General features: G+C 53.9%; 13 protein-coding genes across 13 annotated transcripts; 6 read left to right on the forward strand and 7 right to left on the reverse strand.

Moving 5' to 3' along the window:
* Nucleotides 1-410: 410 nt before the first annotated feature.
* Nucleotides 411-1,358, forward strand: N656DRAFT_716666 (uncharacterized protein; the record flags this gene model as incomplete). The annotated part of the gene is made up of 3 exons (XM_064812150.1): nt 411-573; nt 637-992; nt 1,092-1,358. 3 exons carry the CDS (start codon nt 411-413, stop codon nt 1,356-1,358), a joined length of 786 nt encoding a protein of 261 aa, XP_064666714.1.
* Nucleotides 1,359-2,454: 1,096 nt separating this feature from the next.
* N656DRAFT_716610 (H+-ATPase G subunit) lies at nt 2,455-3,049 on the forward strand (the record flags this gene model as incomplete). Its single annotated transcript, XM_064812145.1, has 4 exons — nt 2,455-2,496; nt 2,577-2,610; nt 2,734-2,834; nt 2,894-3,049. Coding segments are annotated over 4 exons (333 nt in total), but the record flags the coding sequence as incomplete, so codon positions are not given.
* Nucleotides 3,050-3,352: 303 nt separating this feature from the next.
* Nucleotides 3,353-5,292, reverse strand: N656DRAFT_760199 (DUF1716-domain-containing protein; the record flags this gene model as incomplete). The annotated part of the gene is made up of 2 exons (XM_064813210.1): nt 3,353-5,074; nt 5,266-5,292. The coding sequence occupies 2 exons, from the start codon at nt 5,290-5,292 to the stop codon at nt 3,353-3,355; spliced, it is 1,749 nt and encodes a 582-aa protein (XP_064666716.1).
* A 463-nt stretch (nt 5,293-5,755) lies between these two features.
* N656DRAFT_359278 (uncharacterized protein) lies at nt 5,756-6,272 on the reverse strand. Its single transcript, XM_064809371.1, has one exon. It carries the CDS (start codon nt 6,078-6,080, stop codon nt 5,859-5,861), a length of 222 nt encoding a protein of 73 aa, XP_064666717.1. The 5' UTR covers nt 6,081-6,272; the 3' UTR covers nt 5,756-5,858.
* A 653-nt stretch (nt 6,273-6,925) lies between these two features.
* On the reverse strand, nt 6,926-8,037 carry N656DRAFT_783446 (terpenoid synthase; the record flags this gene model as incomplete). Its single annotated transcript, XM_064815965.1, has 3 exons — nt 7,776-8,037; nt 7,416-7,704; nt 6,926-7,342 (listed from the first exon to the last, which is right to left on the reverse strand). Exons 1-3 carry the CDS (start codon nt 7,855-7,857, stop codon nt 6,928-6,930), a joined length of 786 nt encoding a protein of 261 aa, XP_064666718.1. The 5' UTR covers nt 7,858-8,037.
* Nucleotides 8,038-9,191: 1,154 nt separating this feature from the next.
* N656DRAFT_792092 (cytochrome P450) lies at nt 9,192-10,819 on the reverse strand (the record flags this gene model as incomplete). Its single annotated transcript, XM_064817037.1, has 2 exons — nt 9,192-10,652; nt 10,724-10,819. 2 exons carry the CDS (start codon nt 10,817-10,819, stop codon nt 9,192-9,194), a joined length of 1,557 nt encoding a protein of 518 aa, XP_064666719.1.
* Nucleotides 10,820-11,940: 1,121 nt separating this feature from the next.
* N656DRAFT_783449 (PGAM-domain-containing protein) lies at nt 11,941-13,438 on the forward strand. Its single transcript, XM_064815966.1, has 3 exons — nt 11,941-12,356; nt 12,419-12,634; nt 12,691-13,438. Exons 1-3 carry the CDS (start codon nt 12,302-12,304, stop codon nt 13,161-13,163), a joined length of 744 nt encoding a protein of 247 aa, XP_064666720.1. The 5' UTR covers nt 11,941-12,301; the 3' UTR covers nt 13,164-13,438.
* Nucleotides 13,439-13,508: 70 nt separating this feature from the next.
* On the reverse strand, nt 13,509-14,548 carry N656DRAFT_839356 (uncharacterized protein; the record flags this gene model as incomplete). Its single annotated transcript, XM_064818898.1, has 2 exons — nt 13,509-14,144; nt 14,233-14,548. 2 exons carry the CDS (start codon nt 14,546-14,548, stop codon nt 13,945-13,947), a joined length of 516 nt encoding a protein of 171 aa, XP_064666721.1. The 3' UTR covers nt 13,509-13,944.
* Nucleotides 14,549-16,137: 1,589 nt separating this feature from the next.
* Nucleotides 16,138-18,108, forward strand: N656DRAFT_359337 (uncharacterized protein). Its single transcript, XM_064809372.1, has 8 exons — nt 16,138-16,391; nt 16,443-16,497; nt 16,562-16,798; nt 16,861-17,063; nt 17,116-17,257; nt 17,316-17,401; nt 17,631-17,803; nt 17,894-18,108. Exons 1-8 carry the CDS (start codon nt 16,282-16,284, stop codon nt 17,935-17,937), a joined length of 1,050 nt encoding a protein of 349 aa, XP_064666722.1. The 5' UTR covers nt 16,138-16,281; the 3' UTR covers nt 17,938-18,108.
* A 171-nt stretch (nt 18,109-18,279) lies between these two features.
* On the reverse strand, nt 18,280-18,612 carry N656DRAFT_801264 (uncharacterized protein; the record flags this gene model as incomplete). The annotated part of the gene is made up of 1 exon (XM_064818097.1): nt 18,280-18,612. One exon carries the CDS (start codon nt 18,610-18,612, stop codon nt 18,280-18,282), a length of 333 nt encoding a protein of 110 aa, XP_064666723.1.
* A 359-nt stretch (nt 18,613-18,971) lies between these two features.
* On the forward strand, nt 18,972-21,296 carry N656DRAFT_783455 (DEAD-domain-containing protein). The gene is made up of 4 exons (XM_064815967.1): nt 18,972-20,649; nt 20,706-20,818; nt 20,885-21,170; nt 21,245-21,296. Exons 1-3 carry the CDS (start codon nt 19,039-19,041, stop codon nt 21,036-21,038), a joined length of 1,878 nt encoding a protein of 625 aa, XP_064666724.1. The 5' UTR covers nt 18,972-19,038; the 3' UTR covers nt 21,039-21,170; nt 21,245-21,296.
* On the reverse strand, nt 21,095-22,947 carry N656DRAFT_801266 (Rft-1-domain-containing protein; the record flags this gene model as incomplete). The annotated part of the gene is made up of 2 exons (XM_064818098.1): nt 21,095-21,170; nt 21,245-22,947. 2 exons carry the CDS (start codon nt 22,945-22,947, stop codon nt 21,095-21,097), a joined length of 1,779 nt encoding a protein of 592 aa, XP_064666725.1.
* A 763-nt stretch (nt 22,948-23,710) lies between these two features.
* N656DRAFT_801267 (GroES-like protein) lies at nt 23,711-25,405 on the forward strand (the record flags this gene model as incomplete). Its single annotated transcript, XM_064818099.1, has 6 exons — nt 23,711-23,870; nt 23,936-24,031; nt 24,100-24,236; nt 24,315-24,525; nt 24,588-25,066; nt 25,127-25,405. 6 exons carry the CDS (start codon nt 23,711-23,713, stop codon nt 25,403-25,405), a joined length of 1,362 nt encoding a protein of 453 aa, XP_064666726.1.
* Nucleotides 25,406-25,576: the final 171 nt, after the last annotated feature.

A 25,576-nucleotide genomic window follows, 5' to 3' on the forward strand; every position in this document is an offset into this window, starting at 1 on the left:
CTGGACTCGGGTCGGCCATGTTCCTCTCAGAGCAGGTGTTGGTAGGCAACCATCCCATCCCGCTTGCAGCTCGTCACACAAAAAGCGATTGGCCTGTGCCCATACCATGCATGCAGATTTGATGCCAGCTACCGGGAGGGTATCATCGCAGTCTTCGTCAGCTTTCGGGGACGTTGATTCGTTGTCACCTGCTCGAAAGAGGTGGTCGAATTATATGTATAACGGGTTTTTTTGCCCATAGAGAATAGGTACGCCATTTTATTTGCATATGATGTTTGGTCGCGATCAAATCTCATGTCCATATCTTTTATCCTTTCCTTAGCGGCCAAAGCATTTCGCCTTGAGAAGACCATCTCTTGCAGCTCGTCAGCCAACAAAAAGCTTGGACCGAGGTCCCAAGTATCACCAATATGGGCGGTGTCGCATCTATACCGACGGATCCGTCGCGGAAGGTTGAGGTGATCTCAGCAGGGTACTCGCGAACAGGAACAGTGTCGATGTCTCTTGCACTGGCAAAATTGCTTGATGGGCCGGTGCTTCACGGTGGCACACAAATCTTGGTGCGGGATGATGGTAAGGTCCAAGCCGGTGGCTGTCTGCGGGATTCAGATGGGAAAGATACTGACGTCGTCCCAGATTACTGTAAAACGTGGATTAAAGCATACGAGGCCAGAAATGCGGGCGATAAAGAGCAGACTTTGAAGTATGTCCGAGAGGCCACCGCGGGCTTCGTGGCAACCGCAGATCTGCCGCCATCCGACTTCATGGCCGAGATGATGGAATTGTATCCCGAGGCCAAAGTTGTGCTGGTTCGCAGGGATCCGCAGAAGTGGTGGAATAGTATAGCGGCCCTGACCAGCCGGACCACCCCGTGGTGGCTTGGTATTGCAATGGCGCCCATCCCGGGATGGAGACATCTACCCACGTTTGCAAAAGAATACAGCCGTTCGACCTTGTTGCTCGCAGGCTTAACGGAGAAGACTGCTAGCCCAGTCGAACTTATCAAACGGGGTGGTCCTCGTAAGTACCCATTACCATCCCAATCCTGCTGCTTAACAGCTAAATACGTTTTACTCGCAGATATTTTGGAGGCCCACAATGAGAAAGTGCGGTCCCTTGTTCCGAAGGGACAACTGTTGGAAATGGACTTGAGCGAGGGCTGGGAGCCTCTATGTCGATTCTTGGGTGTGCCGGTGCCCGATGAACCATTTCCAAGAGCAAACGACGCTAAAGCGGCAGACGAATATGCTACCAAGGTTTTGCTTAAAGTCTTGGGGGTTTGGGTCGGTATCTTTGTTACGGCAGGGATTACCATTTACTCTGGGCTCTCGTTGTGGAGGGCTAAGATATTTCAATGATGTGTTGACTGTCGCCGATGATGGGGCTGGTTTCGGAGTTGGTACGTTGCAGGCGTTTGTTAAGAGTTTACCTACCTTACCTAAGGTAGTCGTCTCTGGCGTCTTATGAGAATCACTCTGTGTACACTAGTGGGCCGGCAAAGAGACGGCATGGCGACGCTGGTGGTTAAAAGAGCATCTCGAGCGGGAGCCCCGAGCTTCCTTTTCATCCCCCCGGCTTCGAGCTCTGGTTGAGCCACTTCGGGTCTTCCGCCTCTTTGAATCTTATTGTTGAAGACTCCATCAACGTACCTGCAGGCGCGATTCCGTCTGTCGATCAATCCATCAGCTCACGGTAAGGTACCTGCAATTCCATCGCTAGGGTTATGTTAGTCAACTTTGAATTCCCAGTCTTAGAAGCGACTACCTAGAGCAGTCGCTACCGCCTCAAGGTAATCGAGTCCACCCATCGTCGTAGGAAACTAGGACGGACGCTTATTACCGCCGCGTAGCAACACTCCATGGGGCAGGAGTAAGAAGGCATGACGAGTAAGTATAACAGTCTCGGTTACACAGACTCTAACAAACTCTCGAGAGTGCATCTACATGGCGCAATCGCGCCAGGGTGCTTGTGCAGATGTACTTCGTACTTCTGGGTCACGAACTGCGTTCGGGGCGTTGTTCTTTGGATCCTAATTGGATACTGTGGCTGTGTTGGACCCACAGATACATCATCCCGTCTGAGCTGTGGCTGAGAACCTGAGCCTCCATACCGAGCTGTTGGCGGCGGGTCTGACGCTATCCCACTTCAACAGTGTCGAGCTGCGTCCTGACTTGATCGTGTTCACCTTGTATTGCGCCTTCCTCACAATACGACGAGATCGGTTTCGATCTGATATTTGGGCTTTGGAAAAAGAATCGCATCTTGGATTTTGAAACTCCTCTTCTGAATCCCCGAAGTTGCCAACCCCCCGTTTCTCGTTGCTTTTGGCTGAAGTAGAGCTCGGCTTGCGAGATGGTATGTCGGGACACTTGTCGCATCACGGAGAAGTAGTGATGGCTGTCTCCTGGGATACGCAAACACTTTAAAATTACTGCACCAAGCTAATGGGCGTTGCAGTCGGCGCAAAATTCAGCAGGAATCCAGACCTTGCTCGATGTACGGCTCAATTTCTTCGTCCCGCTTCCGAACGTCCTGTCGCGAATGGGCATGATCACTAACCCGGCCCACTTTCCCAGGCCGAGAGGGAGGCAGCAAAGATAGTCCAAAAAGGTGCGCCGTCATCCCGCTACCAATACAATCGCCGGCACGCTAACATTTCCAAGCCCGAGAGTGTACGCAGCTTCGATTGAACCATCCGCTGGCAGATTCGGGCCGATCATTGACACCAGGCAGATCGCACCAAGAGGGTGAGAGAAGCGCGTGATGAGGCGAAGAAGGAAATCGAGGCGTATCGGGCAAAGAAGGAAGCCGAGTACAAGAAGTTCGAGGCCGAGGTATTGTCCACTACATCATGCCCGGCTCCTGCTGGGGAGAGGATACTGATGAATGGCAGCACACACAAGGCAACAAGCAGGCCGAGGAGGAAGCCAACCGCGAAGCTGACGTCAAGATCCAAGAGATCAGGGAGGCTGCTAAGAAGGGGCAGGACAAGGTCATTGAGGATCTGCTTACCGCTGTTTTTGAGGTCAAGTCTATGCCGGTCTCTTGATGGATTCTCGCCACGGACTCCGACTGGACGAGGGAGGAATCTCGAGCGTGATGACGCTGGCAGCGGGCCGATGATAGTGGCAAACTGTCCCTCGCATGAGACCGTGCTGGTCATGGAATACGGCATACAACTCGGACGCTGCCTTAGAGCCTTCTACGATAGGCCTAGGACGCAACGCCCGCGCTTTCACTATCCGCATTGAAGATCAATGGAAGAGCGCAGCCATGCTCACGGTGTCATGGTATTGATTTGGACCTGGTGTACATATTTTTTTGATGGCGTTACAGCCCACCGACGACCCAATTATTGTAGGAATTGTGTCAGCGCTGTTAGCATCTGCTTCGTTTCCCTGGCTTGCTCAGAATCGGCGTCAATCCCGTCAATCTGCTCCTGGATGGTTTCTCTGAGGATGGAGAATGTTTCGTCCCTGTCAGCGAGCAACGCCTGAATCCTCTTTCTAGCTCCGTCGTCTTCCGCGATCAACCATGCCAGGATTACGTCTATCGTCTGCAGACAAAACAGGCCGGCATCAAGACGCCTCGAGAACCATTCATCAGCCATCTCCTCCCTTTCCTGGTCGGGCATTCCTGCTTGTTCTTCTTTGATGCGCGCATCCACCGCAGCCATTCGAGTGGAGTAGTCGCGACGCGTTCTGACCAGTTTCTCCGTCTTTTCGTAGTCCTTTTCCACAAATTTGGCTAGCGTACGAATCCGCTCTGGGGATTCTGCGGGCAGCAGCCGCAACATTGACGAGAATATGCCCAGGAGATGCTCCGTGGTTTGCGCATCGTGCTTCTTCATGAACATTGTAAACGTCGTCTTCAGCCCTCCAGCCTCCACGATCTTCTGGCAGACGGCGGTCGCAGTCGGTCCATTTGCCGCGTGATCCAGCAACCGTAACGCAGCAGGCTTGCTGAGTTTCCCTTCCCTAAGCATGATCAAGCAGAGCTCAACGCCTTCAGCCTCGACAAACTTGTCTTTCCCCTCCGGCTCGTCAACGATGCAGGTCAAGGCCTCGAACAGATTCTCCATGTACTCTTCCTCTTCGCCACCCTTTTCCGGGTCCTTCTTCCTGTACCTTGCCACAAGCTGCAACAAGGCATCCACCGCGTCCAACCCAATCAAGCTCCGCCGATTCTTCTCTGAGTTTTGCACCAGAATCGCCAGGATTTCGGCGGCGTACTGAGTGTTCTGGGTAACGGGTCTCTCGCTCTTGCTCGCCCGCTGTATCAGCCACTTTAGCAGCGCTTCGTCCGACCCTACCACCTCGGCGGTCTCCTTCTTGGAGCAGAGATTTTCCAGAACCCCAAGCGCCCGATACACGCCCTCCCGGTCCGCCTCTTGGGCTTCATCCAGCCTCGAAAAGTTACTGACCAGCAACCCGAGCAAATCGGCCTCGAGCAGCGCGTCCACCAGCGCACTCCACTGCTCCTCGCTGGCCGCGACATCCTCGTCCGTGAGCTCCCCAATGATCTCGACCGCGTCGATGGCAATGTCTGTGTTCTCGTGCGCCAGCAGGGAGACCAGGCTCGCCACGCACCCGAGCCGTGCAAAGTCGGCGTACAACTCCGGGTGATCTGAAAGGATGGACAGGGCCTTGATGGCTGCATCCAGGTCGGCCTCGGAGTCGATGAACTTGGGCGGGTCGGCCTCGAAGCGCGCGCGGAGCTCGGCGTTGCGCGAGATTTTCTTTTCAAAGGCCAGCGCCATCTTTTTGAGCCAGGCGAGGTTTATTGTCTCGGCGTCGTCAGCCGCAGGCAGCGCTGTACTTGGCTCGGCGCTGTCCATGAAGTCTAATATCTCCCGCTCTTGCGCGGTTATACCTCCGCCAAAGAATCGCCCTTCTTCATCGTCCCCTGCTTCATCGGCCTCGTCATCGGGCGGCGCGGTGGGGCCGTAGTCCCCGTCATCATCCTCTGGTTGTGTGGTATCGGGGTCTGCGGAGGGTAAAGGTCCGGCTTCGACGTCGTCGTCTTCTTGGACGCGGGCATGGCGGTTGGGAATGGCGCGGTTGGTGGAGGATACCTTTGCGGATTTATAGATTTCGGCTGGCAGAAGAACGTTAGTGGTTTGCTGGAAGGTTATGGAGCGACAGATACGTACTTGGGTCACGGACTGGGTCCAGTTTCCGCTTGCTGGGCAGCCCGGATTTCTGGAAAAGCGCGTTAGACCAAATTTTGAATTGTAATTTCATCAGAGTAGATTCGGGGGCTAACCTGAAAAATTTCGTCAATACTTGTCATGGTTGGATTGAGACGCGTTGCTATTGCCAGTCGCAATGGAAACAGAATCTTGATGCACTTGTTTTGGGATGTCAGAACGAAGGTCTACGGAGGTACTGCCCCTGCCGGTAGTTAACCAGCGTGGAGTGTGCCTGCTGTGCTTATCATTGGAACCAGCCAGTCACATGAAACTGTCGCTCACCGCCTGCCTGACCGCTCAAACTTCATGATCCACCGATACAAAATGCGATGTGATCATTGCACAACCTCATCATTTTTACCTCGCTTTACCTCGCATTCAGTGACATCTTTCCACGCTTTCACATATCATTGACCCTATCAAGGCATATTACAGATAAGGTATGTAATACAGTAACTCGGATCTGCTCACTTGGTAACAGAAGCATTTATTATTCCTATGTATCTTATCTTGCGGCGACATCATAACGCACCGGTGCTGTGCGAGCTCGGCGGAGAGAAAGAGGTGGCCGTCTCGGAGTTTGTGTAGTTCCTCCCAACGTCGCGGGGCGGAGAACCGATCTCGGACATGATGATCCCCCTTCGGCGCAGAGAGCTCCATAATCTGGTTAGAAGTTCAGACGACCCGGACAAAATCCGGGATGGAGCCGGGAGCGGCGACCGTTGCCTCGAGCAGAGCCGGGGAAAGATGGGTTGGCGGAAAAGGACCTAGGCAGTTGGTGGCGAGTTGAAGTTCGATGCCCTGCTTTGACGTGCTGCCGAGGGCGGCTGAGACACGGCGGTATTGTTCCAGAGAATGTCCAGTCTTTGGTCTTTGGCCCTGAAAACATCAACTGCGGGCTTGATGTTGGTTAGGTTGGAAAGATCGAGGTACAGGAACTCAAGACTTCCTTTGGCGGCAGGTAAGGCGGCCTGGGTTTCCTTGATGGACTGACGGGGCTCTGTCCTCTGACCGTCCAACAATGTAGACGCGACCGTTCTCCTGATAGCATACCAGAATCCGGATTGATCTTCCCTTGGCGCACTTTCGACTTTGCGAGCAGCGAGCGGGTTGCTTGCGGTACTCTGGGCTACCTTGGTGCGATGGAGAAGGGAAAGATCTTGCTCACGGTTTTACCAGTACAGATACCCGACCGCCCGTGGTGCTCACTCACCGGTATTTTCGTCACATCCAAGTTCCTACCGTTACATCCTCAAGCCGCTGGGTGACACCATCACGCCCACACTCGGAATGCACCAGGCACACTGCATTGCTTCATAACCGGTTCCAGGATAGCTCTTGGCTCCCACGGCCCAAATACTGAAGAGTAAGCCACGTTACACTGCATTTGGACTTCAATTAGCCCGGACGTGTTGGAGTCCGAACGAACCGTCTTGAACAGATGTGGATCTACACTGGAGTTTGCGGATTGCGGATGATTGAGAATTGCACCAGGCACCAGAAAGCTCGCCGCCGCGCTTGGAAATTGAGGCATGCCTGTTGCATTGAGTTGCTTCGCGCCCGGTCAATGCTAACCTTCATGCCTGCCAGATAGGTACTTGTACATACAATACGTTATCGTTCCCCAACAACGCCGCATGATCGCATCGCACAATCCTCAGTTAGACAATTGCACCTCAGCAGGTTCAGCTTTCTTCTACTCGGATCCGGATAATCGGGTAATCAACAACCCCGACCTACTGGTAAGATCCCTCCCGGTACCGCGGGCAGTAGACGCTCCAGACCAGGTTGCCTATGATGCTGAGCAGGACCGCTTCAATGTAAGTCCTAGTATCCTTGGAAAGACTCGTGTTCTTCCTGGTTTCTTCCACGATTCCACGGTACTGGTCAATGTACCCTCTAACCAGTTCGGCGCAGATTGCCTTGGCCTCAATCTCCCCGACTGATTGTTCCTTCATGATCACCCAGATGATGTTGAAGACGTAATCCTGTCCCTGGCGCTCAGCGTCTTGTCGTTCTTTCTCCCAAGAATACAGGTCGTTCGTCAGGCCGAGCGCAGCGTATCCCGGCCGAGCCAGTTCCATGCAGAGATGGTACTCGTTCTCCGGGATTGTCAGTCCCATGCCGAACGTCAGCGTGCCGAACCAAATCCTAAGAAAAAGGTGGTTCAGTCTGTAAGTTGGATTCTGACAATCAAATCTAACATTGGGGAGTTGGCACGTACAACTCTCCGGCGTCAATAACACGAGCCGGAATATACTCCCGTACCGTCTCGAACGGCTTCATCCTCGTCTTGGAAGCTAGCTGCACAAACTTCTTCCAAGCCATGATCGATGTTTTCGCCCTAGGCGGGTCGATGGCGAGCATCTCGGCAAAGATTTGAGCCTGTAAGCGCTTCTCTGGACGGACGGTCTGGTCGACAGGGTGTTCCGAAGAGCCAGCTCCGAACGTGTCAAGGACACTACCGCGACCCCCGCTAGGGAGCTGCTTGAGATCGAGTTTTTCCATCTCATCTATGTCTCGAGTCAGCGTTGCCGTGGAACGACGAGAACACGTGGTGACGCTAGGGTAGGGGGTATCATACCATCGTAAAGAAAAGCGAATTCGTTCGCGTAAGAGATGGTCTCGAGCCTTTCAGGAAGGCATTCTGGGACAGTGACCTCCATGAAGCTGAACCGGTCCCCAAGATTACCGTTGTATCCTTTCACCGGGGAGACGTGTCTGGCCCAGTCACGCTGCGCGCGGAGAGTCCCTCGAATCTCCGCATGGGCGTCCTTGTGTCTTCGGAGAGGAATGTATGTGCTGACAAGGCCCTGTGTCTCATAAAGACTTGGATCAACCACTTCTGAGTACCGATACTCCATTCTGGGTGTAAATATACTGGAAGACAGCAAGACTGATAGTCCTAGACCCCTTGAGTGGTAGGCACAACTACTAGTGCTTACAACTTGAAAGCACCCTTGGAGTCCACATCACAGATGACGGTCATTGCCGGTTATAAGACCACCTCATCCCCCAGCTACATATGTAACCGCTGGCTCGGGAGTGGTATCCACCTCAGGGGCCGCTACCAAGATATGGCTCAACCCTTGTTGTTCGTTACCTTGGGACCTGCCCTACTCTTGCCGCCCAACAACAACCTCGAGATCACATAGAGATCTTTGGCTAATCCAACTACGCATATCCAGCACATTGACCCAGTTCTGGACTTAAATACGGAGAACCTTCGGATTTTCCACCCTGGGTCCTCAACCTGGACTTCGCTTTTCCCTTTCCACCTGTTCTGGGCGACGCTTCGACACCAGAGTCTATATCCACCGCATGTACCGCGCTAACCAACAAACGAGGTGGGGGCTGGAAATGGATTCTTGGACGTTACATCGCTAACGATCTACATCACAGTTAAGTACCTACGTGTAGATACATAAGCCGAGTGAATGCCGCCGTGCAGGGCAGCGATCTTGCCCCAGTTTAATGGCACTGCCCCGTTGTAAGAGCATGGCACCAATCATGGTGAAAACGGCAATCGACAGAGAGCAACAGCAAGCCCGATGCCTCGGAACTTCACTTCCCGCCTCCCCGGGCCAAGTCCCGAAGTTTGATACCTGCACGTGGTCCAAGGCTCGGCGTTCCATGGGCTCAAATATCTTCGTAACTACATATGTTAGGTAGAATACTAATTGTCGTTGCGGACTAATCTCCGCTACACTTGACCTTTCCCCCAAGTCTCCAAACTGGAACCCTCTAACCATAGATCTCCAAGCAGTACCAGCTACTGGTACGTATAGCTCCCTTCCTAGATGCCCGCAGCTCAGGTGCTAAACGCACGCAACAAGTCGACACGTGTAGTAAACTGGGACACCACCCGTTATCGGTACTCTCCCTTTCGTCTTGCAGCGTCGGTGGCGCATGAGTGCCGGGTTGCAACCTGCTGGATGATTGACAGTCTCGCAAACACAAATCGATGGCCGAATGACCCGACCGCACTGCACCGTTGTCTTCACCGGGTCTGGAACCGGGGTTTAACCCTCACATAGATCGGCCGCTTCTCGACCAGCAAAAACGTCCGCAGGTCTTCCCACCGCAGCCACTTCTCCTTGTCCTCGGGTGCGGCAAAATCAAAGTTCCACAGGAGCTTTGCGAGTATCAACCGCATCTCCGCCCAGGCTAGATGCTGCCCCATGCATGATCTCGGACCGACGCTGAATGGTTGCAACGCCTGACGCTTATCACCATAAAACGGGGATTTGGGGTCATTCTGGCTCTCGGGCAACCATCGTTCGGGAAGATAGGATTCAGAACGATGCCAGTACTGCGGATCTCGGCTCATGGCGTACGCCTGGATCGAGACCCGGGTGCCGCCGGGAAGCCACACCCCGCAAACGGTGCCGCCCCCTGGAGGGACCCGCCGGGGTAGCACCCAGGGGACAGGCGTGCAGAGGCGCAGTCCCTCGTTGATGACGGCGTTGAGGTAGGTACAGTTTCGCAACGCATCGAGCGTGATATCTGTTTCGCTCTGGAATTGGCGGCGAATTTCAGAAACCACCCTGTCCAGTTTCTCTGGGCACTGAACGAGGTAGTTCACAGTACCGGTCAGGACGGTGGCCGTCGTCTCGCTTCCAGCCGTCGTGAGCATCATGAATGTGACTTCGATCTCGTCAAGCGGCAATCCTTGGCTCAAGTCCTCGTCTTTCCTGATCACGTGGGACATGATATCGGGACGTTCCATTTCGTAGTTCAGGCGCCGACGCACCTTGTCGACGATCTGATTGAAGTGGGCCTTTTGCTTCTCCCTGAGAGAGGCAGGGATGCACTTCATGAGCACGTACTCGATCCAGGGGTAATAGCGCGCAGCAGCGACAAAGGCGGCCGCCTTGACGCTACCAAACAACAAGGCGATCCAGGGGTGGTAGCGCGAACTTTGCAAGCAGTCAAATGACTCCCCGAATCCCAAGTCACCAAAGATGTCGAACGTGGTGAACATAAGCCAGGGCGCGATGTCGATTTCTGACTCTTGATGCTTGGCGGCCAGTTCGCGTATGCGGTCGATGAGTAGGTTGACATACCGTTGTACAAACGGCTCCTGGGCTCTCAGAGCCCGTGGAGTAAAGCCCGGCGCAAGGGCTCCGCGGATGTGAGCGTGGTGCTTGGGGTCGATGGCGCTCAGTATGGACTCGGGTTGGCCGGGCTGCCGCTTCCACCAAGTGGGATCCTTGAGGAACTGTGGCGAGGCGGGCTTGAGAATCTCCTCATAAGCGTCGACATGCTCGAACGTGACCTCGTCGGGGGCAATGCGCAGGACTGGGCCGTATTGGCGATGCAACTCTTGGATATCGTGGACAATTGTTCCCGTGAGAAGCGCCCAGACGAATGGTAGACGCGTAGCAGACCAGGTAAGCGGCCCGGGTACCTTGGAAAGTGGGTGGAAGTAAACATTATACAAGGCCCGCAGTAATGGGTACTAGTACAATCAGCAATGATTCTTGGTAAGAGGAGAACAACCTGATTGAACGAGACCCAAATTGTGCTTACAGAGAGCAGAAGCAGTAGTAGGGCAGTGCCGGCAGCAAATGGCCGCCCCGCGGCGGCTTGCAATTCGGCCACTTGCTCTGTTATTTGATTCGCCATGTTGAAGGCAACATAGCAAAACCAAGGCGTCAGTGCAGGTGGTTTAAGCAACTCGACGCCGGGTGGGACACAATTGCACTTGGAGAAATAAAACGCCGAGGGAAGCTGCTCCCCGTCCTTAACCTTAGGCGGCCTACCCGACTGTTGCACAAGGCAGGCGTTACTGGCACTCCACGCAGCTTTGCTTTCCCTCATACAACCAACAACCAACAAATGATCCATTCGGGTATGTCTCCCAACGACCCAACCCGACAGGGCAGTGATGTACCAGGAACGACGGGACGAATAGCCACCCGTCGCTTCCCCCACCTGGCCCCCAGCCACACCACCAACATGCATATTCTCCCTGTTGGCTTATCTTGATAGTGTTGCTTAAATGCATATGAAGATGAGCCAACAAACATTCATGGTCCGGTGTGGGTAGCATCGCGGTCTTCGGTATGCAACCGACCATGCAAGACCAGTGGCTCGGCACAATGGCCACTTTACCTGAGGCACTAGTACCTTAACAGTACCGAGAGCCCAAGTGCAAATGTGAAACCATGTGCTTCTCCACCGCATGAAGAGCGGGGCATCTGGTAACGCGGGTTCATGTTGCCGTAGTATTACTGAATGGAACTCGAAAGCCCCTAGGTAGCGAGACGAGATGGTTATTGAGCGCGCTCGTGCGCTGGTTCTGTATGGAAGTGTACTGTTAGGTAGCCTGGCGACCCTCAACGGGAATGCCTGGCTATTTCATGCCCTGGAAGCTGATGACCTCGGTTATTTTGGGCCTTTGTTCTGCACAATCTTGGACCCAGGAACTCTTGGAAATCTGGTGTTGGGTTGATGCTGGATTAAATAGACTTTTGTTTGGTAATCTTTCTTGTAATCATGGCCTCAACCACCTCACCTGCCATACTAAAATGGAAGGGATGGAAAAGTGGAAAGGCAGAAACTCCGACTGGTTCCCTTTGCCTGCGAGTCGACATTTTTGGTTTGGGCTTCTCGAGCTGACTCAGCTGAGCCTTTTTTCCGCGTCGAATCATTGCCCCATCTTGGCGTTCTTGGCAATTCCTTGGCATCTCTTGTCACAATGTTTGAAAGAGCTTCAATGCGAACACCTCGCAAACATCGCGCAGGTTTATCAACTAATGGACAGCTTCATGTTTGTAGAGTTATATACAAGTGATTTGCTCTGCCAGCACGCTTTATGCAGGCTGATTTAGGAACTTTCTTAGAGTTTTTATTGGACACTCAGCTCGACCTTCCCAACGCTTTTGGGTCCACTGAGGCAAGCCGCCGAACGAAGTCAAAATTCCAGGTCTGGTTGTTGTTTACTTGTCACAGCGAGGACGGAGCACTGCTGCCGTACAGGTTTTGAAACTCCATTGATAAGTTTTCCAACCCGCATATCGTGATCTTCACTTTTTCGCCTCTTTCGACCAATCCCCAATTACAGCCGGACACTTAGATATTCATACCTGCTGTATCCTCACTCAAATGCCGCCCACGCTCATTTTAGTCCGCCACGCTCAAGCGCTTCACAATGTAGACAATACGTCGCCCAAGCTCATGCTCACCTACTAATGGACGTCGATTTTTGCTAACCCACTGTACGAGACTACACCATCCACGACCCGGAGCTCTCCGAGCTGGGGCGGAAACAATGCGAGGAACTTCACCAAAACATCCTCTCCAGGATAGGCCCTCACGACCTCGACGTGGGCCTCATCATAGTCAGCCCCATGCGGCGAACGATTGAGACTGCACTGCTCGCATTCCCTGAACTTATCGCCAAGGACGTTCCGATAAGAGCTCACGCTGACTGGCAAGGTATCAAGAGCTCTCGTTTACTCATGTTTGTCCTCAGCAACTAACGCCATTGACAGAGAACTCTTCACAGGCGTGTGACATAGGCTCACCTCTCACCTCCTTGAAGCGCGAATTTCCCCAGGTCGACTTCTCCCATGTCGACCCCGTGTTCCCGGACAAGCTCTCTCCTGCCGGTGCGCGCTACGCCTCCACCCGCCGAGCCATTCTAGCCCGGGGCCAGTCTGTCCTCCGAGAGCTGCGTGAGCGCCCGGAGAAGGCCATCATTGTGGTCTCGCACTCGGGGTTCCTGAGGGCGGGTGTGACGGGGCAGTGGTTCATGAATGCAGATTACAGGATATTCGACTTTGTCGAGACACGTGGTCCCGCCGATGGGTCGGATGTCCCTGTGCTCAAGCAGCGGTCTGAGACCATCAAGGGTGGGATGGGTTGGAGTTGGGACACGACCGTGCCTTTGGGGGATGGGCTGCCCGACGAGCTGCCGGATGGGCTGCCGGATGGTGTCGCGGTGAATGCGGCGACTACCGCGTAACTTGGAGGGATGGAGAGAAGTAGAGCAAGGCTGCGACTGCCGTGATGAATGAGTGGGTACTGCATAGGAGCTCGGCAATGGTGTTACTAGACAGCGGCACGGCAGCCTGACATGGTCATAGATCACGAGGCAGGAACGAGCGCCAGGCAAGCATGGGCAATTGCGGTGCCCAGTTCCAGTTTGCCTTCCAGCGGATAGACCGATAGAGCCTGCCTCCTGCACTTAATTACCTTACCTAATTCGGACGAACATGACACAGCTTTTTTGCTCTTTCTCAATGATGATTCATGTTAATCAGCACGGCCCTGAAGGGAGACTCTTCTTGAGAACGCATCTAATCATCGTCGAGGTTTCAAACTGTTGATCATTTTCAAATCGTAATGTGCTCTCGGTCATCTACGCATTTTGTTCCCTTTTGGACCCGGCTTACACTTCTGACCAAGGACTCAACAGTCCTTTTCAATGCCATTTTAACGCGTCCCTCACACTAATACCTGCCCCTTGGCCCCCAGGACGATGCGGTCGATCTCATCTCCCTCGTCCCTTTGCATCTTACATCAACTGGAGCTGACAGTTGCGTACTTCTGTCACGTTTCGTTCCCCCTTAGTCTCCAGTTCGTACCACTTCAGACTCAAATCCACCATCGGGTCTAATACGTCCGCTCTCTCGCGGGATCCCTAGGCCTACGGACACTACATCAACTCTTGCCTGTCGACCGTATCCCAAAGCCGCACCAAAAACATGACCAATGCAATCAACCTCCAACGATAGCCCCATCAACTACTGCGCAGGGTCTATATTCAGCCTTAACGCCAGCCTCCACCCGTAGAAGAGCATCGCGCCGATGGATATCAGGTTGAGGTGGATAGTCATTGCATGGTTCTTCGAAAATGTCCTCCTGAGGCGCTGCATATCTGGAGATGGTTCACTGCCCCTAGCATTTTGGCTCCTGAGCGGGTCGGCTTTTGCGTCTCGTGTTTCTGCGAGACGATGTTAGAAGCCGCTCCTGACCCATATGCCATGTTATACCCTGCATGACTAACTTTGGTGGATGCAGTCAATCATAACGAGACGTGTTCGGCTCAAACACGAAAAGATTCAGGACAGCCGTTGTCCCCGCGACAGCATACGATATCCAGTCGCCCTTTTGTCGTACCAGAGAGAGTAAGCCGTGCTGCGGATATGTGACGGCGCTGAGGAAGATTAAGAGTGTTTGTCCTCGAAAGTAGAAGGGAAAGATCCGTTTCTGAAGTGTTGTGAATGCTGAACGTGGCAGGGCATTGAAGCAGATCTTGGTGTTGACAAAGGTCTGGAACAATTCGGCGCCGAGGAGCGTCGAGTAGAAGAGCAGGTGGTATGGTGTGAGGCTCCCGAACAAAGACATAACGAGACTGGTGAGTTCGTCAACGAGAGTCATCTTTTCCGCTTGAAGATCTGGGTAATTGTTGACCTTTCAGGAAATCATGCGCCCTTCTGACCCCTAGGTAACAGGTACTCGGCGCGTCCAGCCGCCAGATTTTATGGTTTCCCCCTCTTCTCAAAGCCGACGCAGCTCGGCGATCAGAGCCCTCCAACCTCATGCTGCTTGCGTGGCCAAGGTTAGCCCGGTTAGCCCATAATGCCAAACGCCGAATCAGCGCGGAGAATAGGGTTGCGAGCGCCATGTCTGGGGTCCTAGGCCAAAGACAGGATGGAGCAACTTCAGAATTGCACTCCATGTCGTTTTGGACTTCAATGCTTGGAACAGTATTATTCTCGCCCTGATAATGATGGCCGCCGGTACCGGCCATACAGCTTGCGGGCTTGCGGCGTCCTCAATTCCCCTAATCTACTAGTAGTAATCCCGTGCCAACCGTCATTTCGGGCCTCCGCTACTACCCTTTACATGCTGTCAAACTCGTCGACGATGTAGCGATTGCTGCAGGATCTTAGGTTTGGCATGCCATCAACCCCCCGAATCGGTGCCGGTTCGCTGCACGGCATCTGCACAGATATCTCGGGAGCCATTGAACGTGGTACATGACTGGAACGATTCATCTGGATATCTGAATCTGTGGGCAATGGCGGTACTGCCTAGGTCAGGAGAACCTTGAAACACGGGAGTGAACTGACATGACCTGGATACTCCAGTCGACTACCTCGATGTAAAAGCTTCCAGTTGGACTGAGGAATGAACCGCCTCTCGGCTGCGGGCATAGCCGGACAGACTCTGGCTGGTATTTAATAGAGTTTCCGCTGTAGGTTGACCCCCCACGTTTCCGCAGCCGCTGGCCTGGAAAGACTGACGGACTGCCATAAGGTCTCAAGCTACGACTGATAATTGTGTCCTTCGTTACGACCCACGCGGTTCCAACTGCTACAAGTAGTCATCATTCAAGCATGCTCTGATCGGCCAGAGAGATATTGTCGTCCAACACCCCCTATGCCTTGAACCTTCGAACCTACCAGAAGAGCTCCTTTCAATATGAGATTCCTTGATTTAGGTTGCAAACTTGGGACCACGGTTCCATTTTGTCCGACAGTACAACGACTAGGGATACTTTGAAGAGAGCGCCTTTTATAAGATAAGTGGCAACAAGTCAATCAACAGGTAGGCCTCAGGCTATGTCTCCATCACGACCTTTTTCAAGCACATGACAAGAAGGCCTAACTTTATGGCGTCCAGATAAATTGCCGCGCACTTGACAGAAGCCGTGAGTGAATACCGATGAAGACTGCCACATTGCTTTCCCTGCCATGGGAGGTATAGTCCTGTTTGTATGACATATCGTTGCCCAGCATCGACCTGGAGGCTCCTCCGGTAAAATGCGTGGGATTGACAAAACCATCAAACATGGCTGTTCTGATAGGCCGAGGATAGTGTTCGCTATATTGCCCCCACCATGTAGACCTCAGATTCCGGCATATGAGTTCTCCGGGTTCTGAACATGGCAATACGCGAGGATCGTGTTCTTTCCCAGCCTGTATGTCTTCAAAAGAGACCGTAGGGCTTGTTGGAACCCACAGGACTTCCCTCTCCTTTCTTCTCGTGACGGCCACAGTTCAACTCGTTAGCTTGTAGTACTAGTTGTGTCAACCGCAGTATTCAAGAGCTTCAGTCAAGAGAAATCTGACACGATGCGTTCATTGACACTCCTTGCCATCCCTGCCGCCGTTCAGGCGCAGGGCTTTAGCACCACCATGCTTCGTTTTGGCTGTTCTCAGGTCGTGATAGACCGGATCGACCCGTAGGTTGGCACTGAATCCTTGAACAAGACAATATTCTAACTCAGGATCAGTCTGGTTGAGCCCGGCAGCATCCCGTCGGCACACGTTCACCAAGTCGTCGGAGGAGTATGAGTCCTTGCTTCGACATTGGCATCGCGTTGTAGCTGCTTGCTGACTGAACGTCCTACAGAACGCTTTCAACGCGAGCATGCCTAATACGGACATTTCCAAGCTTGCCACTTGCACAACATGCACGTTTGACCAGGACTTTTCCAACTACTGGACCGCCAACGTGTATTTCAAGGCTCGCAACGGCACCTACAAGCGTGTGCCGCAGATGGTGAACGACGCCATTGGAGCTGCTAACGCGGGCATCACCGTCTACTACACTGCTCCTGGGCCAAACACCGTGACTGCATTCAAGCCGGCAAGTTGTTGCGAGACGGTTTAGGTTCGGGGGGAGTGAAGGCTAACACTCCAGGGATTCAGGGCTTCCGCATGTTTTCGGGCGACGCCGCTCGTCGTACCTCGTCAGGGCTTGGACGCAACATGCAAAGCTGCTTCCGCTGCTACACGGGCCCTAACTTTGGCGGCAACATCTACTCGCCCTGCATGGATCCCCAGCGCGATACCGAGACGTTCCCGAAGCAGCCGTGCCCCGGTGGTATCCGGTCGAGTGTCATCTTCCCCATGTAAGTAGTAGATAGAATAAGGTATCTTGGACTTGGTACTGACATTGTCCAGCTGCTGGGACGGCAAGAACCTGGATACCCCCAACCACAAGGACCATGTCGCCCACCCGGTCGATGGCCCGGCCACGTTTGCCGTAGTCAACGGCAAGTGCCCGGCCAGCCACCCCGTCAAGATTCCCCAGGTGCACTACGAGGTACGTAGCCATGCTGGTTGGACTTTTGACAGCGAAGGGCCTGACTGAACGGCATTAGATCGTCTGGGACACCACCAAGTTCAACAACAAGAACGAATGGCCTGAGGATGGCTCGCAGCCATTTGTGCTCAGCAACGGCGACCCGTGAGTGCCCCGGCATTTCCTCCTGAATTCCCAGCACAGATGCGCCATTCTTATCGTTCCCTTGCTCACCTACCCCAACCGAATGTTTCGCCCCTTTTCCCGATCTACCACTTTTCACCCCCTTTCACCCCTGAGCCACCCAACACCACAGCACCAACAACCCTTCCCATTCTTCTTTATCGCTCATCCATGTCATGACTCACCTCTAACCACGACTCGTCATACTTAGCACCGGCTACGGCCAACACGGCGACTATGTCTTTGGCTGGAAGGACGACTCGCTGCAGCACGCCATGGACAACAACTGCTTCGGCCCGACCTGCCGCGGCCTGACCACCCAGGGCTTCGACAAGGCCAACAAGTGCCAAGTCAAGACGGTTGTCAGAGAGGACACCGAGGGCTGTGAGTACCTCTTTTTGTTTCCCACTTTTCCTTACTGTGTTGTGGGTATAGGCTGAGTGGGTGCTAACGTATGTGTGTCCCCGTGGTTAGGGCTGCAACACCTGCCTGGCCAAGAGCATATGTCCCCTATGTAAATGGGTTAGATTGGAATGGTCAGAGCAGCGAGGAAGATGACGGCCTGGTGGCTGGTGGTGGCCGAGATATTCGAAGAACCGGGAGGTGTTTGGTTTATAAGGGTGTCTCTCGTTTGGCGCGCGCTTGTAATCTCCTTGTAAGAGCTAAGACGCAGTCAAGTCCTACTTCAATAAGTTCAGCACAAGACACCCTTGTTGGTTCGTTAGCATAAAGGCCCAGGGCAGTTAGCTGAACTCCGCTCCCTGTTCTTTAACGATGCCGTTGATAGACTTCTCCCACACCGAACATGACGCACGGAGGGTCAAATAACACGGGGTTGTCTGGAAGTATTTGTAAAGGGCTCAAGAAGCATACTTCGAGAAGCGGCTGATGGCTTCACTCAAGGGAATTCGTGGAGGGGTCCGTGTAGCAGATAGCGAAATGCTCCTTAGCAGTTGCTCCTCGTCCCTGTCACTAGACGCTTCGGCCATAGCAAGCAGAATTTGCCCAGGGGCCAAGATATCGTTTTGCTTACGTGCCTCGAAGCCCTGGAACATCGGATCCTCTCTTGCAGCATCTCTGGGGACTGGAAGAGCCACTGGCGTCTGGCGCGTGCCGCCGCCAATGCCGCTGATGTCGATGAGCACCGCGTTCATGTCGGCACTGATGACGACATTGGAAGACTTGATGTCCATATGAGAAATTCTGGAATTCCATGCTCATGAAGGCAGGCAAGCGCTCTGGTGATCTGGAGGCTCCAGCGTCGCCACCTGCCGTTCATCTCAGGTCCTGGCGAATTTAGTGCCATTTCCAATGTGCCGTTTTGGTGGTACTCGAGGAGAAGGCCTCGAAGAACAATGAAACCACCTCGGCAGCAGTCCACAGCTGAAGTCAGGGCTGAAATTGCCCACCGTGAGTCCGTGACAGTGAGGTTTGGAGGTGAGTTTAAAACTGTGGAGTACGGACCCTTGTCAAATAGTCAAGGTTACTATAGCGTTATCGATAAGCAAAGATAAGCAATCTGAAATTTCAATGCGACAACTTATCGACCCCAGGGAAGTTGCAGCATTCAAGAGATTCTCATACACAAGCATTTTCCCAATTCGCGAAAATACGACAATATGTCGGCGGGAAAGAAACATGCTCGCAGCGAGGGTGAGGAGCAAGGCGCTCGTGTCTCCAAAAAGCAAAAGACAGTCGGTACCGCAGACAGCAGCCCGATTGATAGCGATCCCTCCGTTCTAAAGGCCGAAAAGAAGAAGAAAAAGAAGGAAAAGAAGGACAAGTCAGAAAACAAGGAGGAAAAGAAGAAGAAGGAAAAGAAGGAGAAGAAGGAGAAAAAGAAAACGAGAGAGGAACCGGAACAGAGCACCGGGGAAACTGGGAACGAAACTGGCGAAACGTCGATTGCGGATGGCGACACTAAGCCTGAGAAAAGCAAGAAGTCGAAATCCAAATCAAGAGAGCAGAATGGGTTGTCCAATGGCACTGGTACAGCCGAATCGACCGACCTTGAACCCGCGCCCGCAGTGAATGGTATCCAAGATGCCCAGCCGAACGCAAGCAATTACTCGTACAAGCAGACGGCCGCTCTCGATGCCGTGTCGGAAGTTGAGATCCAAGATTTCCTAAAGGCAAAGGAGATCGCAATCTCCGACCCGTCGAGCAGCAATCTGCGTCCGGTGATGCAGTTCTCACACCTGCCAACCTCGCCGTTGCTATCCAAAAACCCTTTCGCGACCTTTACCGAGCCGACTCCGATCCAGGCCGCATCATGGCCCTTCGCACTTTCCGGCCGCGACGTGATTGGCATCGCAGAGACAGGGTCAGGCAAGACAATAGCTTTTGCTCTTCCCTGTGTCGAGCTGCTTGCCTCCAGCCCCAAGGCGAAGCACTCAAAAAAAGACAAAACAGCGTATGCCCGCGCTGTGGTGGTGTCGCCAACCCGCGAGCTCGCCATGCAAACCCACGCCGCCATGTCCTCGCTCGCCTCCCTGGTGGGCTTGTCCGCCGTGTGCTTGTACGGCGGCGCCAGCAAAGATGATCAGCGCACCTTGCTGCGCAAGAACAGCGGGGCTGACATTATTGTTGCGACGCCCGGGCGGCTCAAGGATTTCCTCTCCGAGGGCTGTGTATCGCTCTCCGATGTCAGGTTTGCCGTGCTGGACGAAGCCGACCGCATGCTTGATAAGGGGTTTGAGGAGGACATTAAGCTCATTCTCGGGAGCTGCCCGCCGCGTGAGAGGAGACAGACCCTGATGTTCACAGCCACTTGGCCCACCAGCGTGCAAGGTCTGGCGGAGGGCTTCATGGTCAACCCTGTCAAGGTCACGATTGGCAACCGAACCCGTGCAGGCGGCGACGGAGACAGCCAGGGCAACGGAACAGTTGAGCTGCAAGCCAATAGCCGCATCGAGCAAAAGGTGGAGGTCGTTGATCCCCGCGGCAAGGAACAGCGTTTGTTGCAGCTGCTCCGTGAGGCGACGAAGGGCAGCGCCAAGAACGACAGGATACTGGTATTTTGCTTGTACAAGAAGGAGGCTGTGCGAGTGGAACAGTTCCTTCAGAGAAACGGGGTGCGCGTCGCCAGTATCCATGGCGACTTGCGGCAGGACCAGCGGACCCGCAGCCTTGAGGCGTTCAAGGCGGGAACAACAAGCGTGCTAGTTGCGACTGATGTAGCCGCCCGTGGTCTTGATATTCCTGAAGTCAAACTCGTCATCAATGTGACGGTGGGTGCCGATTCCAGGTATTCATTCTTGGATCTTGACTTGCTAACAGCCCGCAGTTCCCCTTGACCATCGAGGACTACGTCCACCGTATCGGCCGGACGGGCCGGGCCGGCAAACTGGGCAAGGCCATTACCCTGTTTACGGAGCATGACAAGGCGCATTCTGGATCGTAAGTTTTTGACTTGAGCTGTGGACCAATATCTCATCCGTTTCGATACTTACATTGCGGTTGCAGGCTCATCAACGTTTTGAGAGCGGCTAAGCAGCCTGTGCCCGACGAGCTTCTCAAGTTTGGCACGACCGTCAAGAAGAAGGGGCATGACACATATGGCGCTTTCTTTAAGGATGTGGACATGAGCAAAAAGGGGACCAAGATCACGTTCGACTAGAGCCGAGGGGTATGACATTGTACGGACTTGTTTTGACCACGGAGTATACCCGGGACCTATGGCGACTTGATTTGGCGCGTCCCCTTGAGTGTCTGGATGCCCTCGTATAGGAACTCGCGTTCAGAAACGGCACTGCTTCCGTTAGTAAATAGATTTGCAAGTATGAAGGAGATAAGCACAAAACCAGAGCCAAGGGCATGACTTACACAACCATGAGAAACGGTACCGCGACGGCCGCCGCCTTGAAGAGCTCAACAATAAGCTTTCGAGCATTTCCTGCCGCTGGTCCCTCCGCATCTACGACAGGTACAGACATCTTTAGCGCTTGCGACGTAATCACCCCGGCTAGAAACGCCACCGGGTTAGGTAACACGTCCAAAAGCCCCAAACCCATCACCCCCTTCCGCCTGAAGAACCTCAAGATGAAGACCCCGCACCACACGATCCGACAAGCCATGTTAATCCCATTCGCCAGCACCAGGCCGACGGCGCCCATATCCCACACCCGCAAAAACAGAAACCCGGCCGCGCCAAACACGACGCTGAACACACCCATCCAAGCCGACTGCTGATGCACCTCGGCCTCGGTCGCCACTGAAGCAACAAACGCCTCGGCAACGCCGTTGATGGCGAGAAGCGGGATGTACCAGGCGTACGCGGCGAGGCAGGCGCCCGCGCCGGAACCGGACCAGCGCGGCCCCGCTACCAGCGCAAGCACGAGGGGGGCTGTGGGTGGGAGCAGGGCGGTTATTACCAGGGAGAGGAGAGAGTAGGCCTTGAAAAGGGACTGCAGGGCGGATGCGGCCTGCTGGGCGGCTGCCGAGGTCTGCTTGGTAGGTTGGTTGGTGGTGGCGGTCGGAGACTCGGACGCCAGCAGCCGGCTGAAGTAGCTCCGGCTGCTCTCCTCGACGGGCTGGAAGACGAGCCGGGCGAGCAAGCCACCGTAGTTGTTTGCCAGGGCGTAGACGCCCTGCGCGGTTGGGCTGGACAGGATGCTGACCAGGAAGGTGTCGCCTTGGGTCAGGAGGTGTTTGACTACGCTCTGGGCCATCATGCTTGACGCAAGCTGAAGGGTGGGGCGGTAGAAGTAGGATAGGATGAATTGTGGGCTTTCCACTGCCAGGTTCTTGGTTGGCTGGCTTGCTCGGTTGATGGGAGGAGGGTTGCCGGAGATGCGCTTTGGCAGGAGGGAGAAGTTCTCCTTCTTGGCAAGCCGTGTGCCATGCCAGAGGTACACGGCAAGCAGCCCAATTCCGTGGCTAAGTTGGCCCAAGGCGAAAGGAAGGACGCCGAGTTCGCGGTTCGCGTTGGCGCCCCATACGGCGGAACCAAGAGTGACGAGACAGCGCAAGAAGGTGGCGACTGACTCGGCCGTCGCGCGGGTGCCGAACTGCAGACGATTTTGCATGACGACAAAGGCGGGCTCTGAGATGAGCTCTACCGCGGCGGCAATGGCGTAAATGTAGAGGGAGATGATCAGGTTAGGCGCCGATGAGAGTGTGGCGGAACTCAGGGAGTTAAGATAGAGCCATCCGAAGAAGATAGGGAGCGGGATACCAAGGACAAGGGAGATGTATCCGAGGTTGACAACGGCTTGGGCGGATTTGTTGGTGCCATTTTCTGGCTTAGTGCTGCTGCCTTTCGACGGTGGTGGTTTCGATGAAGAGGCGTCAGAGGAGTCCTGTCTTTGAATGGCAACCCGCAGACTCTCACGTGCGAAGAAAATGACGGATAAGTAGTATACCTCGAGCTGGGCCGACACGCCAAGCAGCTGAGCTGTCAAGAAGCGCAGGAGCAGCTGGTTCGCGATGAAGGTGATGGCACGCGAAACAACCTGCAGCAAAATCAAGAGTGACGCGCCTCGTAGCGTCCGCGTACTGCTGCTCTCTGCTGTCTCTTGGGCTGCCATTGGCTTGGCACAATGTGACGGGATGCTGAACAGCTCAGCAGCGACACTTTATGAAGTCAAGGGCTGCAGTGAGGTCCAAACTTCCAAGTGCCGTTTCTGGCGTGGCGCCTTCCCCTCGGGAGGAACATGTGGGGCCGCCACGTGGGGCGGTTGACCCCTGAAACATGCAACGCCGACAAGCCCAACACGAGACGGCAGTCACGGCACTGCCTGGTAAACCACTTCGATCGGCTCGGGGCAGTTTCGCATTTCTTCTTGTTCTTTTAACCAAGAGCGCTGCAGTGTCCGTCACAGCAAAGTCGGGGGGCCTTAAGGTAACTGTACGAGGGTGCTCTTTGGGTAGCTTATCTTATCGATCAACGCGTTTCCGGTATTGGCTGTCGGACCGCGCCCCCAAGCAACGTCTTTCTGCGGGTCCTCCCGCCAATCCCCACAAGGCAACTTTCACCTCGTGTATGACGTCGTTCTGTATCTTCTTAACGTCGGATCATAAGGTGAGCATGACGGCTACGTATCGTCATCATATTCACTTATGGTCCATTATGGGCAAATGCCCGATGGATTACAGGTTTGGTACCTGCTTAGGTGCCATCGCTTGCCAGCTTCTTGACATTATATAGAGATTGGTTCGTCCAAATTCCTTCGTGTTTCCGACATGTTTGTCAATTGGAGCCCCTGATTTCATTCCATTATCCGAGTCTTCAATATCTCAAGTCTTCAGACCATATCGACCCGGCTACCCTAAACAGAAACAACCAGTACAATGGCAACAGCGCGTGCGGCGTACGCTGCCGAGAAGATCATTGGTCACGGCGACGAGAATATCAAACAGGATGTTTCCGATTACAAAGGAGCCGGAGAGGGGGAGCCGAATGAGACCATGAAGGCCCTAGTGTGGCAAGGCAAGAAGAATGTGCAGATTCGTAGGTTCTCGTACGTCCCCAGCATGTATTACGAGCGTCTGTTAACGAGAGATTCTTCTCTGTAGTCCACATCCCGAAGCCCAAGATACTAGATGACCGCGATGTGATCTTAAAGGTCACCGGAAGCACAATCTGCGGGAGCGATCTCCACTTGTTCCATGGTGAGGCATCATAACGACCTCGCCGACTGAGGGTTCTGTCCACGAGCATGATTCTAACAACGAGACAGGAGTAATTCTCCAGATGAACAAGGGCGACATCCTTGGGCATGAATTCTGTGGTATTGTTGACCAAGTCGGCCCGGCGGTAAAGAATGTCAAGGTTGGAAAACGATACGTTGTGTCGTTCCAGATTGCCTGCGGAGAGGTACGATAATCCCTTTTCCGTTTTCAAGTATTGACGGCTTGGCTACCAACGATGGGCTGACACAGACGTCTTCGAAAGTGCTTTTATTGCAAGCAACAACTCTCGTCCCAGTGCGAGGTGACGAATTCCAACACGCAGACAAAAGCGATGTACGGCGGGCGGACGGCTGGTATCTTTGGCTACTCGCATTTGACAGGAGGTTTTGCTGGTGGGCAGGCAGAGTATGTCAGGGTGCCGCTTGCGGATGTCAATTTGCTTGAGATTCCTGATGATGTTCCCGATGAGCAAGGTACGATTACGGGCGCCATCCTTCTGATAGTTCTCACCGAGGCTGGACTAACTATTTCACAGCCCTATTCCTTTCTGATGTGCTCCCGACTTCCTATAACGCTGTCAAGGACACAGCCGTCTACCCGGGCGACCAGGTGGCAATATTTGGTGCTGGCCCCATCGGCCAAATGGCCGGCCACTTCGCCATCGAAGAGGGAGCGAGCAAGGTCATCTTTGTGGATACTGAACCCCGTCTATCCTTCGTTTCTGGACGGTGGCCCGCTGAGCACAAAGACAAACTCGTCCTGGTTGACTTCAAGACGCTCAGCTTTGGCGTCACGAACAAGGAAACGGTCGTCAGCAAGCTCAAAGAGCTCTGTGGCGGACGTGGGCCGGACGTGGCCATTGAGTGTGCTGCGGGCGAGTATGCCAAGGGCTGGATGCACTGGCTGGAAATGTCTCTTGGCGCCGAGACAGACACAAGTGAGATTATAAACGAGATGGTTGAAGGGGTCCGAAACTACGGCCGCGCTGGTATCACGGGTGTCTATGTGGGATATGTAAGTTCATACTGAACACCTGATCCCGACTGAAGTCCCGCCGCTAACCTCCCGCTATAGACAAACCATTTCAACATCGGCTCGCTGATGCAACGCGGCATCCGCCTGATAGGCAACGGCCAAGCGCCTGTGCACAAGTACTGGAAGAACTTGTTGCAGAAGATCCAGTCGGGCCAGCTGGACACCAAGCTGATGCTTTCACACCGATTCAGACTGGAGGACCTGGACAAAGTCTATCACAAGTTCGACGCCAAGGACGATTCGATGCAAAAGGTCTATATTGAGACCAAGTTCTCACTGCCGCGCGCCGAAGGAACGCCAGAGTTGACGACACTGTAGAGGGATTAGCTAGTTCTGGCTTGTCTTTCATGTTCTGACAATTATTACGGGAGCGGGCGCGTCAGGGGTGTTGAGGCAGTCATGAATAAGGTTGATGAGTGAATGTATTGAAGGTCATCATGAGACGCAGGTGTGTAGACATGATTAGTGCATCTACTTAAACTGCAGAGC

Source organism: Canariomyces notabilis, assembly GCF_033297395.1.
Source record: "Canariomyces notabilis strain CBS 508.74 unplaced genomic scaffold N656scaffold_27, whole genome shotgun sequence".
NCBI lineage: Eukaryota > Fungi > Ascomycota > Sordariomycetes > Sordariales > Chaetomiaceae > Canariomyces > Canariomyces notabilis.

Bases quoted from the DNA above. Each gene is read 5' to 3' on its own strand.
- N656DRAFT_359278 (XM_064809371.1), bottom strand. From the start codon at position 6,080: ATGTTTTCAGGGCCAAAGACCAAAGACTGGACATTCTCTGGAACAATA.
- N656DRAFT_359337 (XM_064809372.1), top strand. From the start codon at position 16,282: ATGCGTTCATTGACACTCCTTGCCATCCCTGCCGCCGTTCAGGCGCAG. The intron at 16,799-16,860 runs GCAAGTTGTTGC...CCAGGGATTCAG, and splicing joins CCGTGACTGCATTCAAGCCG to GGCTTCCGCATGTTTTCGGG. The intron at 17,258-17,315 runs GTACGTAGCCAT...GAACGGCATTAG, and splicing joins TTCCCCAGGTGCACTACGAG to ATCGTCTGGGACACCACCAA.
- N656DRAFT_783449 (XM_064815966.1), top strand. From the start codon at position 12,302: ATGCCGCCCACGCTCATTTTAGTCCGCCACGCTCAAGCGCTTCACAAT. The intron at 12,357-12,418 runs ATACGTCGCCCA...AACCCACTGTAC, and splicing joins AGCGCTTCACAATGTAGACA to GAGACTACACCATCCACGAC. The intron at 12,635-12,690 runs GTATCAAGAGCT...CGCCATTGACAG, and splicing joins AGCTCACGCTGACTGGCAAG to AGAACTCTTCACAGGCGTGT.
- N656DRAFT_783455 (XM_064815967.1), top strand. From the start codon at position 19,039: ATGTCGGCGGGAAAGAAACATGCTCGCAGCGAGGGTGAGGAGCAAGGC. The intron at 20,650-20,705 runs GTGGGTGCCGAT...AACAGCCCGCAG, and splicing joins AACTCGTCATCAATGTGACG to TTCCCCTTGACCATCGAGGA. The intron at 20,819-20,884 runs GTAAGTTTTTGA...TTGCGGTTGCAG, and splicing joins GACAAGGCGCATTCTGGATC to GCTCATCAACGTTTTGAGAG.